General features: G+C 35.7%; 2 protein-coding genes across 5 annotated transcripts in view; one reads left to right on the forward strand and one right to left on the reverse strand.

Annotated features, from left to right (window-relative positions):
- Positions 1-17379, reverse strand: part of MANBAL (mannosidase beta like) — a 296121-nt gene that overhangs the window by 205221 nt on the left and 73521 nt on the right. The window lies entirely within an intron of this gene.
- The window catches only part of RBL1 (RB transcriptional corepressor like 1), a 60768-nt gene that overhangs the window by 12367 nt on the left and 31022 nt on the right, over positions 1-17379 (forward strand). For all 4 annotated transcript variants that reach the window (XM_019458554.2, XM_019458551.2, XM_019458552.2 and 1 more), the window contains 8 exons: positions 93-253; positions 2067-2116; positions 3535-3721; positions 4878-5044; positions 9633-9745; positions 9937-10040; positions 14983-15120; positions 16607-16771. In XM_019458554.2, coding sequence (XP_019314099.2) covers positions 93-253; positions 2067-2116; positions 3535-3721; positions 4878-5044; positions 9633-9745; positions 9937-10040; positions 14983-15120; positions 16607-16771 — 1085 coding nt within the window. The remainder of the gene's footprint in view (positions 1-92; positions 254-2066; positions 2117-3534; positions 3722-4877; positions 5045-9632; positions 9746-9936; positions 10041-14982; positions 15121-16606; positions 16772-17379) is intronic.

Here is a 17379-nt window from a genome sequence, read left to right on the forward strand (position 1 = left end):
TTTAAAAATTCGTCATAGTTTTTAGAAAAAGTTTTGAAAGTTGACCATATTCTTCTTCCCCCTCTTTTGCTCTTCATACCCTATCAAACTAGGTTTACCATCTGATTTCCATACTGCTGACTTTAGGGCTTCTGAAGAACCTCCCTGCATCATTGCTGTACTGTGTGAACTGCATGATGGACTTCTAGTAGAAGCAAAAGGAATAAAGGAGCACTACTTTAAGCCGTATATTTCAAAACTTTTTGACAGAAAGGTACTGTACTTATAAGTGAATGGCTAAGATTTTTAAGGGTCAGTAGCAGGAGCCTCAAAGGCAAAAACAAGGTTTTAAACAAGTTCTCAGTGTTACAGGACTCAAGGTCCAGATTATCAGGGTTCAGTCTCTGCTGTGATGTAGAATGCTGTGGTGCAGAATTGCCCTATGATCTTTTGTGGTGTGCAAACTGAGCTGTTAAAGACTGTGACCAACTGTATGTACTGTCAAGTAAATTCATAGGCAGAGGCAGCTGTAAGAGGCTCTGATAAAAGAATTACGAAGAACAGAACGTAAAAAGCAGGTCAGAATAAACTAATTTACTGCCACAATTTGAGTAACTGCTGAGTATTTTCTAAAGGTGGGATGATCTATAACAACTATAGCTTTAATTCCATATAAATAGAGCAGGAAATCCGTTATAGTTTTGTAGCTGCTTACAGGCTATCTGCATGTATTCTGGGTTTTCCTCTAGGTAATTCACTTAGCTATTTCTGTATTTATGAAATGGCTTATTCCTCTTGGTCTCAGTGTCTTACTTCCCAAACATTGAGCCATTTAATCCAGCTAGTCCTTGAGTTTTCTCTTTGGTGAAAAAGGGTTTTAAATTAGGTCATCACTGTGGTACCCCTCTTTGTAGATATTATGAGATTTTTCTTTAAGCATAAAGTCTTTCCTACATGGTGGCTCTTCTTTTACACAAACTTTTGTATTTAGTGTTATCTTTCTTCCAGAGTGTGAGTGTGTGTGTGTGTGTGTGTGTGTGTGTGTGTGTGTGTCGTGGCTCCGTATCTGTTTGTTAAACATTTCCAGCAAAGTAAACTTTGACAGGAACTCAAGGATTATGTCTTTTGTGCTCTGCAGCAGCAGCATACTAGTAGCTCTAAGGTATAATGACCATACATCTTGGTTTGCCTGGATTATCTAGTTTTGGGTTGTTGTCTTGGCATAATTATTATAGGACTTCATTTCACTCCTGAAGTATCCTGAGTTGGACAATTGTCCTTCTGCTCTTGGGCCACAGATATTTTGTTTGGCCTGTGTAGGACATTCTTTATTTTAATTTCATTCCATTTTAATTTACATATAAAGACTTTTTATGTGAAAATCTCTTTCAAAAATCAGAAGCTATGGCAAAACAGGATTGGAATATCTACATGAATTTCTACATGGGTAACTCTGATCAAGTTAAATGATGGCCACCTCTTTTAAGATGGGAAGTATGCTTTCTACCCTCTTCATTTATGTATGTTGAGCTTTGACCCCTGAAGGCATTTGAGTTTGCAACCCTGATGTATAGTAGTCTAAGCATAGTGTGGGGTACATAGAAAATATTATAAACAGTGTACTTTTCCTCTCTCACCAGCAACAGTACCTATATTCCCTTTGAATCTTTTTCTTGCCTGATACATATAATCATTCAATAAATGTTAGTTTCCCTTCTCCATAGACCAGTGTTTAAAATTGGACTGCTTTTGTCAGAATCACTTGGGGAATTTATATAAAATGCTGCCTCAGCTCAGAACTTGGGGTCCATCAATCTGCATTTTTTAGAAGTTCCCCTAAGTGCTTCTTATGTCACTAGAATTTAGAAACCACTGCCATAGGCCAACTTCAAAGTATTTTCAAAATGGACTTTAAACTTTTATTTGCACACTATATAGGTTTTACTGGTTTGAAAGAAATATTCAGTAATTCTCTTTTGTGTGTATATTATTTATAACAACTACCAATGTGAAAATTTAGATAAATGTCATGTTTTTGTATGTTATTGTGTTTAATTACATGTCACAAAATGACTTTTTCTTCCCAGATTTTAAAAGGAGAATGCCTCCTGGACCTTTCCAGTTTTACTGATAATAGGTAAGTATCTAACACTAATGGTATCTGTCATATTATAGGCTGTCAATAATGATTTATTGCAACTTATTAAGTGGAACATTATATCAAGTTAACTCCTTCAAACTCAAGTTCCTTCTGCATTAGTGATATTAACTAGACGTTGTTAACTAAGCCTTGTTGTCTTTACACTTATTTTAGGAAACCTTTGCCACTTAAAAGAGCTCCTTCCAGAGAAACTCATAAACAGACCCAATGACTTCTGGCAAATTCAGAATATATATATATTCAAAGCAACTATTGTTCTCTTAATCAGATCTCTTGATCAGATCTTAATTAGGTTCAGCTAGTTTTGAGATTAAGTTTGTACTCTCTTTTTGCTCATCTTTCAGAGTAATTTATTATCGTTATATATGTGAATGTGAAGCATGTCCATAATCAGATAAGAACCTTCAATATTGTTAGATGGGCAGAGTTAAAAATTTGAAAGTCATCAGCTTTTCCAGGTCTTGGAGTCTAAATCTATCTTGAAGTGAAGATAAATCCATTGTGGAGATGCCTAGCTGTTTCAGTTGGTAGAGCATGCCACTGTTGATCTTGGGATCATGAGTTCAAGCCCCATGTTGAGTGTAGAGATTACTTTAATAAATAAAAATTTTTTTAAAAAAAAGGTAAATCTGTGTGTAACTTAATTTTATTCTAGCTACTTAAAATAATTCTTGGGGTGCATGGCTGGCTCAGTCAGAAGCGCACAAGACTCTTGATCTCAGGCTTATCAGTTCGAGCCCCACGTTGGGTGTAGAGATTACTTAACAATAAAATCTTTAAAGGGGCATGTGGGTGGCTCAGTCGATTGAGTGTCTGACTTCAGCTCTGGTCATGATATCACAGTTCGTGAGTTCGAGCCCCAGATTCACTCCTGTCAGCATAGAGCCTGCTTTGGATCCTCTGTCCTCCTCTGTGCGCTCGCGCGCTCTCTCTCTCTCTCTCTCTCTCTCTCTGTCTCTGTCTCTGTCTCTCTCAAAAATGAATAAATACTAAAATAAAATCTTTATGGGACGCCTGGGTGGCTCAATTGGTTAAGCGTCTGATTTCAGCTCAGGTCATGATCTCACAGTTCATGGGTTCAAGCCCCACATCAGGCTCTGTGCTGACAGCTCAGAGCCTGGAGCCTGCTTCGGATTCTGTGTCTCCCTTTCTCTCTGCCCCTCCCCCACTCATGCTCTGTCTCTTTTCTCTCTCAGATAAACATTTAAAAAAAATTTTTTTTTTTTAGTAAAATCTTTAAAGGGGCATCTGGGTGGCCAGCGGGTTAAGCATCCAACTCTTGATCTCAGCTCAGGTCATGATCCTTTCTCTCTTTCTCTCTCTCAAAATAAATAAACTTTAAAAAAATAATTTAAAAAAATCTTTAAAAGTAAATAAAATAATTCTCTTTTCAGCAAAGCAGTGAACAAGGAGTATGAAGAATATGTTTTAACTGTTGGTGATTTTGATGAGAGGATCTTTTTGGGAGCAGATGCAGAAGAGGAAATTGGAACTCCTCGAAAGTTCACTGGTGATGCCCCATTAGGAAAACTGACAGCACAGGCTAATGTGGACTGTAATCTTCAACAACACTTTGAAAAAGTAATATAACTTAGCCTGGCCTCAGTCTTGAATGATCTTTTTCTCTCTGTGTGTGATTCTACTAACAACAGACACATCTTTCAAGTTAAATCTTGAGTTTCTTCTACTAATTTTTATTTTCCATGAAAGCCTTAAAAGGTAATTTTTAAAAGTGGCATTTAGGGGGCACCTGGGCGGCTCAGTCAGTTAAGCATCTGACTTTGTCTCAGGTCATGATCTCACAGCTTGTGGGTTCGAGCTCCACGTCGGGCTCTGTGCTGACAGCTCAAAGCCTGGAGCCTGCTTTGGATTCTCTCTCTCTCTCTCTCTCTCTCTCTCTCTCTCTCTCTCTCCCCCTCTCCCCCTCTCCCCCTCTCCCCCCTCCCCCCCCTCTCCCCCTCTCCCCTTCTCCCCCCCCCCGTCCTCCCTCTCTCCTGCTACCCCTCCCTCCCTCTCCACCTCCCCCTCTCACACTCTGTCTCTCAAAAAATAAATAAACGTTAAAGAAAATTAAAAGTGGCATTTAGTATTACCTCATTTCTTGATGCTTTTCATATTTTTGATGTATTTTCCCAGAATGCCTGGACTTTTCAGTAGGGTATGTGTCTTTTGACATAAAGAAGGGTTTATGCTTTCTTATCATTCTTTGTATCACTTTAGCCACTTGCTTTAAAATTTAGTTTCCTTCTACCCATGACAAACTATGTGCTTTCCCTGAACTTTAGCCATACAACTCTGGGCTTGATTGTGAATAGTGAAGGCTTAATTCTGTATTTATGTGTAAAATGGGTTGGAGAATGAGGTCAAATGGAAAACTTACTGGTCTAGAAGGTAGAAAACCTGTTTTAGACCAAGCCTCTTCCATTAACTTTATCAGCTTCAACAGTTTTTTAAACTTTTCTGTGCCTGTTTCATATGTAAAGTGAAAATGTGTATATTTCAAATGAGTATTATGATAAAATGAGATAATAGGTAGTAAGTACTTTGAAAAAGTGTTTTTTTGAATGTGAGGATGTTATTAGCATTATATTGTTAAAAATTTGGTGGATAACCAGAGGAGGGAGGAAAAAAGTACTACTAAATATGAATAGAGAAGGTGATAAATACACTGAATTAAACACATAATGAGGGCAAGGTAACTTTTTAAACTTTTTAAAAGATTTTTCTTTTTTGACAGAAAACATCATTTGCACCTTCTACCCCACTGACAGGACGGCGATATTTACAAGAAAAAGAAGCAGTCATTACTCCTGTTGCTTCAGCCACTCAGAGTGTGAGCCGGTTACAGAGTATTGTGGCTGGACTGAAAAATGCACCAAGTGAACAACTTATGAATATTTTTGAGTAAGTATAATATTATCTTTCTAAATAAATTTTAATTACAAGGTATGTTGACCTAAAATCAGATGGAAGTACCTATTAAAGTTACATAGAGATATTATTTCATAATATTATAGACCTTAAAGTTTAAATAAATACATCTTAAGGTTATTTAGCCCTGACATCCCACTCTTATATCTACCCCTAAGTTATGCATTAATTGGTTTTCTTCTTACATTGACTTTAAATGGGTTCAGTCTAAATGTTCATCAAGTGGGAGACAATACATATTGATGGTGCAGCAGTAAATGGAATTTTAATGCAGTTGCTTAAGATAAAGAGGCATGTGTCCTAGTAAAGATGGTAAATAGAAGCCAGATCAGAGAACTTTCTTTCCTAATACTTAGTGAAAGAAGAGAATAGTAAAAACCAGCAAACTACTTACTAGCAGCAACCAAATGAGGAGAGGGATATGATTTCATGCTATAAATTTCCAAAATGATGGTAAGGAAAGGAATGGATGGTTCTTATATGCCCATCTCCAAGAAGCATTACTAGGGAAAGAAGATATGTTGATGGATCTTGAGAATGTTTGTTAATACCCCAGATGTAGAGAGAAACAAATGAGGTTAGCAGGAAAATGAGTAAAAGGTCATAGATACCTTCCCAGGTGAAAGCCCCTATATTCCACCACCAAGATCGCAGCAGAAATATGAAAAACTCCCAGGGCCTGTCCTTTTCCAAGGTTCCATACCGATTTGGGGTGAGATCCTAATCCTAATAGAACTAGAAGATATCTCTGACTAGATATAGTGAACCCTGGAATAGGGATATTTAACTAAATCTCGGAAGAGTAATAAGCAAAGCCCTGATCTTCTAACAAAAGCTGAACATAACACCACCTGAGCTCTCTTCTACTCCCCAAACCTTTAGTTTACAGAAAAGTAGACAGAACAATCCTAACCTCAGACACAGCTCAAAAGATATGCAGACTGCTGATAGGGTAGGAAGACTGTCATGGAGAGCTTCAATCCTCATAGCACTTGAATAAAATAGATCTGGACTAAACTGTGTAAGCATGAACAAGTTGAAAAGAAGTGTCAAGGTAATGATGCAAATGTTTTACAGCAACAAGAGAAAGTGGGAAGCAAGAAAACAGTATGCAAAACACAAAGGACCTAGAAACAAATAAATGGGAAGACATTCCATGTTCATGGATGGGAAGATTTAATATTGTTAAAATGTCCTTATTACCCAAAGCAATCTGTAGATTCAGTACAGTCCATATCAAAATGCCTGTGGCATTGTTTATAGAAATAGAAAAAAAATTCCTATAATTCATGTAGAATTTCAAAATACCTTTAAAACAATAAAGCAAGAACAACAAAGCTGGAATGCTTCCTGACTTCAAAATATATTGCAAAGCTACCATAGTCAAAACAGAATTGGATTGACATAAAGACAGGCTTGTAGACCAATAGAACAGACTAGAGAATGCTAAAATAAATCTTCATGTATTTGGTTAAATGATCCTTGACAAAGGTGCCAAGACTACACTATGGGGAAAGGATAGTCTCTTCAACAAATGCTGCTGGGAAAACTAGATGTCTACATGCAAAATAATGAAGGTGGACTCTTATCTTACACCATATCCAACAGTTAACTCAAAAAGTTAACTTAAAAACCTAGACATGAGGGGCACCTGGGTGGCTCAGTTGGTTAATCATCCAACTCTTGATTTTGGCTCAGGTCATAATCTCACAGTTCATGGAATTCTCTCTCCCTCTCTCTCTGCACCCCCCCCCCCCAAATAAATAAATAAACTTTAAAAAAATAGTTTAAAAAAATTGAAGACAACCTAATTGGAAGAAAACATTACTCAAGAGGCACAGCTTGCTTTAGAAGAACTTGATAAAAACAAAGTATTTTTGCCATATGTGTTGCTTACCTCTCTACACATCATACTGGTCTGTTTGGACATGGAGTTGGGAGTCCTGAACACTGCACTCATTATCTGGTTTCAGGCAGATCACTTTCTTTCTCATAGTCTGGATTTGTTTTTCATTTCTTTTTTTTTTTTCCTAATGTTTATTTATTTTTGAGTGAGAGAGCACAAGCAGGGGAGGGGCAAAAAGAGAGGGGGACAGAGGATCGGAAGAGGGCTCTGTGCTGACAGCAGAGAGCCCAGTGTGGAGCTTGAACTCACAAACCGTGAGGTCATGACCTGAGCCAAAGTTGGATGCTTAACCACTGAGCCACCCAGTTGCCCTTGTTTGTCATTTCTGAATTAAGATTCTGTGTTTGAATGACAGAAAGGTAACAATATAAGGGTAACAGTTATTTCTTGCTAAGTGCCTTTTTAGTGCTGTATTTTTCTATTTATTATTATTTAGGCTTTGATGAGAATTACATACAGTTTATTGTTCCACTACTATAAATATATATAGTTGACCCTTGAACAGCATGGGGGTTAGAGTCACCAACCCTCCACACAATCAAAAAATATGTATATAACTTTTTTTTTTAAGTAATCTCTCCACCCAACATGGGGCTCAAATTCATGATCCTGAGATCAAGTCACATGCTGTACCGACTGAGCCAGCCAGGCACTCCATAACTAATGATTCCCCCAAAATCTAACTAGTAACAGCCTACTGTTGACTAGAAGAAGCCTTATCAGTAACATAAACAGTTGATAGACACATGTTTTGTATGTTATATGTATTGTATACTGTATTCTTAGAATAAATTCAGCTTGCGAAGAGAAAATGTTATTAAGAAAATCATAAAGAGGGGCGCCTGGGTGGCTCAGTTGGTTAGGTATCTGACTTTGGCTCAGGTCACGATCTCATGGTTCATGGGTTCTAGCCCCACGTCAGGCTCTCTGCTGTCTGTACAGGGCCCACTTCGGATATTCTGTCTCCCCTCTCTCTTTGCCCCTTCCTCCATTCCTCCCTCTCTCTCTCTGTCTCTCAAATATAAACATTAAAAAAATTTACAAAAAAACCATAAAGAGAAAATACATTTGCAATACTGTACTATATTGAAAAAAATCCACTTATAGGTGGACCTGCACACTTCAAACTCGTCTTGTTGAAGGATCAACTGTATCTATTATATATATATTATATATAATATATATATGAATACTGCTGTAGCCTCTATTTTTCTTTAAATCAGGTTTATTGGAGTATAATTTATATGCAATAGGAGTCATCCTTTTAACTGTATAGTTGTATGAAATTTGACAAATGCATAGTTATGTAACCACCACCATCACAATCAAGATGTAGAACAATTCCATTAGCCCCCAAAATGTATGCCCCGTTTTAGTCAACCCCTATGTCATTCCCACCCACTGGCAAATACTGATTTATTTTTTATCCCTATAATATGGCCTATTATATATTATATATATAATATATATAACTGTATCATTGTATGATTATATAATGTATAATTAAAATAATATGTAATATAATATATTATTACAATTATATATAATTATAATGTGTAATGTTTATAATTATAATAATATATTTATAATATAATTATAATTTGGAATTTCAACTTTATATTTACTTATATATTTTTATATATTAATATATATAATTATAAATATATGTATTTAAAATCATAATTATATTAGGAATTAAGTCTGAAATTTCAACATTATATTTATATTTACATAAGTATATTTTATATATTAATATATATAATTATAAATATATGTATTTAAAATTATAATTACATTTGGAATTAAATTTGGAATTTCAACATTTATATTTATAATTATACAATTATAATATAATTATAATAATATATTACATTTATAATATAATTATGTTTATAATTATAATTATTTATAATATATAATTATCTATGTAATATATATAAATATATAGTAAATTATATTACATATTACAATATGTATGTGTAATATATACATAAATACTGCTATAGCCTCTATTTTTCTTAAATCAGGTTTATTGGAGTATAATTTATATGTCAATTTATATATATATAAATTTATATAATTTTATATAAATTTATATATACATTATATATACATATTATATATATTATATATAGTATATATTATATATAGTATATGTTATGTATATTTTATATAAATTTGTATATATTATATAATATATACAATATATATTATATATGTTATATATAATATATAATAATATATATAATATATAATATATATATATATAAATTTATATAATTCACAATAGGAGTCATCCTTTTAACAATTTCATTAGCCCCTAAAATTTATGCCCCTTTTAGTCAACCCCTGTGTCATCCCCACCCACTGGCAAATACGGATATATCTTTATCCCTATAATTTGGCCTTTTCTAAAATGTCATATAAATAGAAGAACAAAAGAGATAATATTGACACTGCTAATGTTGAAATTCCAAAACAGTATGCCAGATGATTTTGTTTAAAAGCTGTAGATTTATTTGAAACATGCTTTTAACATATCTAGATTTACAGTTGGGAATAAAACTGTGGTCACTAAAACCAAATTAATTCTTGAAGAAATGTTGGTAGTCTGGGTTTTTTTCCTGGTAATTAGGTTCCTCTTCTATTTTATAGATCTTGTATGCGTAATCCTATGGAAAACATTATGAAAATAGTGAAAGGAATAGGAGAGACTTTCTGCCAACACTATACTCAATCAACAGATGAACAGCCAGGATCGCACATAGGTAAGAAGACAAAACTAAAGTTGACACAGCATTGAAAGTAGATAGATTGGCCCTAAAAAAGTAGAAATTAAATTTTTTCCTTCCTTGCTATTCTTAATGTATAAGATTTAAGCTTATATAAGTTTTGTCCTTCAGTGCTTAACAGTTAACATTTCAGTAGCAAATATTTTCCCTTTTATTCCCCTCCCTAGACTTTGCTGTAAACAGACTAAAACTTGCGGAAATTTTGTATTATAAAATACTAGAGACTGTAATGGTTCAGGAAACACGAAGACTTCATGGAATGGACATGTCAGTAAGTAAATCCATTCTCCCAGCCACTGGTAAGGTTCAAAACTCCTAAGCCTTAAAACAGTGTATTGAGAGGCTCTAAGGGTGTTGTGGGCATCAGCAGTTAATAGCACACTTAGCTAGTATGACTTGCTAGTTGGCCTTAGTTGTGTTTTGCACATCTAGACCTGGCCACCTCTAGGTAGAAATGTAAAGTACATGAAATTCATCTCCGGTACATCATTAGTATCCTTTCCCTTCAGGTCCTTTCATTCCCAGCTAGCTAATAATGAGTCACCCCCCTCCCCCAACTATTAACCCGACTGATAATTAAGATATTTGCTCATACCTCCCAGGAATTTTTGAGGAATAAACTGTGAGTGGCTTGTTAAGAAATTGCTTTGTGTCCTTTGATCATTTGATAAGTCTGACCACTCTTTCCAATGGCTATTTAAAGGAATTTTTCAAAAAAGTCAAAGTTGTTGGGGTACATGGCTGGCTCAGTTCACAGAGTATGTGACTCTTGATCTTAGGGGGGTGAGTTTAAGCCCCATGTTGGGCATAGAGCTTACCATAAATGCATAAGTAAATGCATACATATGTACACACGTGCATATATACATACTGTTTATAAAAACTCAAAGCTGTTAATATCATCTTTCAGTTTCCTCCTCCTCCTCTTTCTTGTCACTCTTGGAGTCCTCTGACTTTCAGTTCCACTAGCAACAGGTTGATGTCTAGGGGTGCAGCATAACTAATGTAATAAAATTTCTTTTAGTTTTCATTCTGGAAATGTTCATCTCTCTCTTGTGTTGGTCCACCTTTTTCCTGGATTTCATGGCTTTCTCTTTTGTGATTTATCTTAATATTTGATAGAGCATATGGTTCCATAGCTTCCTGAGAAAGAAGTAAATTTTCAACTTTTTATTTTGAAATAATTATAGATCACAGAAAATTACAAAAGTAGTACAGAGAGGTCCTATGTAGTCAGTTGCCCCCAGTGGCTACATTTTACATAGTGTAATATCAAAACTAGGAAATTAATATTGGAACAATGTATGTATCTTCCTCCTTACCATTGCATCACTTGTAGATTAATGCTACTACCACCAAAATCAAGATACTGAATTGTTCTGTTATTACAACAATCTCCCTCATGCTACCCTTTTGTAGTAATGCTCATTCTACTCACACTCTTTATGAGTTCAATTTTTTTTTTAATTTGTTAAGGGTCATTTTATGACCCCTAGTGTATTCTGCTGTTGTTGGGTAGAGTGTTCTGTAAATGTCAGTTCTATAGTATTAATTGTGGTGGTGTTGACTTCTTCTGTATCCTTGTTCATTTTCTGTCTGGCTCTATCAGTTGTTGAGAGCAGTATTGAAGTCTCCAGATATAATTGTAGATTTATCTATTTCTCCTTTCAGTTCTTTCCTTTTTTTTTTCAGATTTTATTTTTAAGTAATCTCCCTACCCAGTGTGGGGCTCAAACTCACAACTCCAAGATCAGGTAATCTACTGACTGAGCCAGCCAGGCACCCCTCTCCTTTCAGTTCTATCAGGTTATTTTTTATTCATATACTTTGAAGCTCTGCTGTTTGATATATACACATTGAAGATTGCTATGTCTTCTTGCCTTTTATCATGAGATAATGTCCTCTCTGAAGCCGTTAATTGTTCCAAAGTCTTATCTTTTGTTCATATATAGCCACTCCTGCTTTTGATTGTTTGCATGGTATGTCTTTTTACATCCTTTTTTTTTTTAAGTTTATTAATTTATTTTGAGAGAGAGAGAATGCGCTCAAGCGCACTTGAGCAGGGGAGGGATAGGGAGGGGGAGGGAATCCCAAGCATGCTCTGTGCTGTCAGGATGGAGCCCAGTGCAGGGCTCAATCTCACAAACCCTAAGATCGTGAGCTGAGACGAAATCAAGATTCAATTGCTTAACTGACTGAGCCACCCAGGCACCTCTCTATCCTTTTATTTTCAAGCTACATGTATCATTATCTTTGAGGTAAATTTCTTATAGGCAGCATGTAATTGAGTCACATTTTTTCATCTCAGTCTCTTTAAATCAGTAAATTCAGACTTAACATTTAATTATTGATCTGTTAGAGCATGTGTCTGCCATTTTATTTCTTGTTTTCTGTTTGTACTCTTTGGTGTTTTGTTTGTTTTTTTTCCCCCCATCTTCCTCTTGATTACCTGAACATTTTTTATTTGTTTTAAAAAAATTTTTTTAACATTTATTTATTTTTGAGAGACAGAGATAGAGCACAAGTTGGGGAGGGGCAGAGAGAGAGGGAGACACAGAATCTGAAGTGGGCTTCAGGCTCTGAGTTGTCAGCACAGAGCCCAACGCAGGGCTTGAACTCACGAACTGTGAAATCCTGACCTGAGCCGGAGTTGGACACTTAACCGACTGAGCCACCCAGGTGCCCCTATTTGTTTATTAAGCTCTATGCCCAACATAGGGCTTGAACTCATGACCGTGAGATCAAGAGTTGCATGCTCTACTGACTGAGCCAGCCAGGCACCCCTGCTTGAACATTTTTTAGACTGTTGTTATTTGTATGGATTTGTTTTAGTGGTTACTCTAAGCATTACGTTATATATGCATATCTTCACAGTCCACTGGTATAGACATTTTACAGTTCAAACAAAATGTAAAAGCCTTAAGGCCCTTTTTTAAAACTCTGCATAAAGGCTTTATTTTATTTTATTTTATTTTATTTTATTTTATTTTATTTTATTTTTGTTTTGTTTTGTTTTGTTTTGTTTTTTAGAGAGAGAGTGTGTGTGAGCTGGGGAGAGGGGCAGAGGGGGAGAAAGAATCCCAAGCAGGCTGCACCCTCAACACAGAATCCGACGTGGGGCTCAATCCATGACCCTGGGATATTTAAAGTTTATTTATTTATTTAGAGAGAGAGCACGAGTAGGGAAGAGGCAGAAGAGAGGGAGGGAGAGAGAATCCCAAGAGATTTGTGCAAACCCAAGGCTCAATCCCATGACCTTGAGATCGTGACCTGAACCAACCGACATCAAGAGTCGGACACTTAACCAACTGAGCTACCCAGATACCCCTTAAAGATTTTATTTTAAGTAACGCCTCCACCCAACATGGGCTCCAACTTACAACGCTGAGAACAACCGACTGAGCCAGCGAGGTGCCCCTTTTTTCTCTTTGTTTTAATTTTTGTCTTCCAGTGGGAGGATTTCCTTATATTGTTGGATTGTTCTTGGATATCCACTTACATTTAAATGAGGCACTAAAAATGGGACATTAATAAACCCTTATGGTAACTGAACAGTTTGGTTCAAAGCTTTGTTGGGGCGCCTGGGTGGCTTAGTTGGTTGGGCATCCGACTTCAGCTCAGGTCATGATCTCACACACAGTTTGTGGGTTCGAGCTCCGTATCAGGCTCTGTGCTGACAGCTCGGAGCCTGGAGCCTGCTTCCGACTCTGTGTCTCCCTTGCTTTCTGCCCCTCTCCCACTTGCACTGTGTGTGTGTCTCAAAAAATAAATAAAAAAACATTAAAAAAAATTTTTTAAAGCTTTGTTGGCAAAAATAGGAATATAAACCCAACAGTCTCATATAATCATGTAGTATTAGAGACTCTCAACATTTGGTGTCTTTAAGATTCTTCTGGAATATTTCAGTTTCTGTAAAGAAGTATCTGCTAATTTTTTGCTGAGTGTTGGTGTTACTGAACAGAGCAAGAAAGGGAAACTTGATCTCACAATGCAGTCTGCAGACTTTTGCCTAAAACCACAGTTTCTTCTATGTCTGGTGTTCTCAAGCTCTGAGTCTCCCTAGTTCAGTCTTAGAATAATTCTCCAGATCCCTGTTGGGACAGACTAGAGGCCTATCATCTGCTTCATTAGAGTAGGGGTTGAATGGGGACCTGAGGAGTTCTAACTACTACAGACTTTCAAGTCATCCATTCGTGTCAGCCCCAACCTAGCCCCTACTTTCCATTCCTCCTGTCCCTTCAGTTGCTATGTTTTCCCCAGGTTGCATGGAGCAAATTAATTAGGTCTAAGTGTCTCTCTTCAGGCCCTTATGTTTGACCATCCTACTTTCTACTGAGTAATTTGTCATCCTTCCATCCACTTTCAGTTTTCATGTATTCTAATTTGCAGTTACAGCTGACTTCTAGTTTTATCCAAGGAGTTTCTGTTTCTTATCCTTTTTGTTGATTTGGAGTGATATTTAAAAGAAGGATGGCAACAAACACTTTTTAAAACTGAAAATTTTGTTAAATCTTAAACTCAAAAAAAAAGTCTTAATGGTCAACACGACTTTTATCTTCTTAGTAAATTATTTCTCTGAACTTTTTTAAGTCTTAGCTGTGACATAATACCTTTGATTTTAGTGTTTTGATTAACAAATATGTTTTTATTAAGTTTATTTGTTTATTTTGAGAGAGACAGAGACAGTGCAAGTGGGGGAGGGACAGAGAGAGAGAGAGAGAGAGAATCCCAAACTGGTTCTGCACTGCCAGCGCAGAGTCCGGTGTAGGGCTTGAACCCACAAAGCCGTGAGATCATGACCTGAGCTAAAACCGAGAGTCTGACTCTTAACTGAACCACCCAGGCACCCCTGATTAACAATCTTTATGTTAACAAAATAGTTGTTGTAAAACTGGCATTTAAAAACAAACGGAACAAAAAAAAAAAAAAAAATGGAACCGATCCTAATGCTTCCTCTTGATGGGAATATTGACTGTTTTATTATTTCAAAGCAGATTGTTGTGTATGCCTCATTTAAATTTAAAATCTACCATTGAGCAAGATTATATGTTATAACAAAACTCTTTACCAGTTTGAGAGCTCACATTATTATCTTTGATAATCTGGTATAATATAATGTACACATTATTTTATCTTGTTTCTATAGTCTTTATAGAATGGCAAAGGCTGAAATTGCTGAGAAATATTAAACTGCAGTTTTTCTGTTCTCCAAGGTTCTTTTAGAGCAGGATATATTTCATCGTTCCTTGATGGCCTGTTGTTTGGAAATTGTGCTCTTTGCCTATAGCTCACCTCGTACTTTCCCCTGGATTATTGAAGTTCTCAATTTACAACCATTTTATTTTTATAAGGTGAGATGAGAGCAAAGTTATGATATGGTGCACCTCATAAACATTCTGTTTATCTTAGTGTTAAAGTTACAGGCTGTAATGATGTCTGGGAAATATTTCCAGAGGTATTCTGAAAACATTTTAGTCCTTTGGGTGGAATCAAAAACAAAAGGGAAAGGATGAGGATATTAGTAAATTCAGCCAGTCTCAAACTGCAGTCCTTTTTCCTTCACTGACTTGCAAATGTGACCAGGAATTAAGTAGTTAGCTTTGAATTTTCCATATTTATAAATGGAAATCATAATCCTATTAAACAGATGCATAATGAAGAAGAAAAGCTCTTTTCCCCAGGAGAAAGAAAAGGTATAAAATGGTTTGTGGTTATGGTTTAGCTAATGAAGCTGAAATAAAAGATTGTGCTCCTTCCTTAAATTTGAACTAATTCAGTGTGGATCAGTCTTACTTAGCTTTTTTTTTTTTTTTTTTTTCCCTGCTAGAACTATTTTATTAATCTTTTTCTTACACAACATAAGGGTCACAACTACAGTAACATTTAATGTTACCTAGTATCCGAATTTAAGACTGATGCTACTACATTACCCTTATTGGTATGATTTAGTTAATATTTTGCTGTATGTGCTATTTTCAAAGTATTTATAGAAAAGTTAGTTTGAAGAGTTCAATTTTTATACCTAAAATATGTCTCAAGTAATGGAAGATCATTAAAAGCTTATCCATTTGAATTGCTGAGTGGGATTTAAATATTTTTTTAGTGTCTTAGGGAAAATTGCTTCTGATACTTGTTGATATGTGTTTTCAGATTTTCTGTTAGGAAATATAAGTAATTTTATTCAAGGACAATGTTGGTTTTGACCTTATCTGATAGCAATTCATTTTTATTTGTAGCATCCTTTTTTCATTCAAGAAGTTAAATGCCTTTGTTCTTTAACCACATAAATAATATAGCCTCCTTGAAGAAAAACAGGAAAGTACATATAAATGTGAATATTAAAACCATACAATATAATCCTAATTATAAATAATAATCACTTAACATTTTTGTGTATATACCTACAGACTTTGTTCTAGAATTTACCCTTATTAAAATAGAATTATATGATATAAGCAGAATTCCTTTTAAATATATTATTCATCTATTCTCTTGATCTATTGGTAAGAATTGTCTGAGAAGAGAGTAAATTCAAAATAGCACTGGACTCAGAACCCAAGACCCGACTTCCACTATTGGCCTTGGTTGACCAGTTTCTACCTATCATTGCCTCATTTCTCCATGTGTAAAAGAAAACATGAAAAACAGAAATGTATGTGAAAGTATTTTGGACATCTTAAGAAGTCCTTTTAAATTAAAATATATCGATCAGCCATTGAATCATAGTTCAACAGTATCATTAGTTCTGTGTCCTTATAAGACCAAAGCTAGTCATACATGAAAGCCTAGAAATGACTAAGACTACCTATATTACCTTTTCAATTTTATCTTTACCAGGTTATTGAGGTGGTTATCCGCTCAGAGGAGGGACTTTCCAGGGACATGGTGAAACACCTGAACAGCATCGAAGAACAGATTTTAGAGAGTTTAGCGTGGAGTCACGATTCTGCACTGTGGGAGGCTCTCCAGGCTTCAGGAAACAAAGTTCCTACCTGTGAAGAGGTGAGTCAGGGCAAGGCTGATGATCCTGTCATTTTAAAAAATAATAGCTTTATGGGGTGCCTGGGTGGCTCACTCAGTTAAGTATCCAACTTCAACTCAGGTCATGATCTCGCGGTCCATGGGTTCGAGCCCCACATTGGACTCTATGCTGACAGCTCAGAGCCTGGAGCCTGCTTCGGATTCTTTGTCTCCCTCCTCTCTGCTCCTCCCCTGCTCACACTCTGTCTCCCTCTCTCAGGAAATGAATAAACATTAAAAAAAATTGTTTTTAAACATATAATTTAGTGTTTAGTATGTTCAAGGATAGGTGCACCCATCACCTCAGTCAATTTTGGAACATATCCATCACCTCAACAAGAAACTGTATCATTTAGCTGTCACTTTCCTCACCCACCTTCTTCTCCTTAGCCCTAAGCAACCTTAATCCACTTCTGTCTTTATTAATTTGTGTATTCTGGACATTTCAAATATGTGGAAGCATATGATATGTGGTCCTTTGTGTCTGGCTTCTTTCACTTAGCATTATGTTTTCAAGGTTCGTCCACGTTACAGGATATATTAGCACTTCATTGCTTTTTATGGCTTAATGATACTCTGTCATTTGAATA

The sequence above is a fragment of the Panthera pardus genome, unplaced genomic scaffold (genome assembly GCF_024362965.1).
Source record: "Panthera pardus isolate Hobbes unplaced genomic scaffold, ASM2436296v1 HiC_scaffold_25, whole genome shotgun sequence".
NCBI lineage: Eukaryota > Metazoa > Chordata > Mammalia > Carnivora > Felidae > Panthera > Panthera pardus.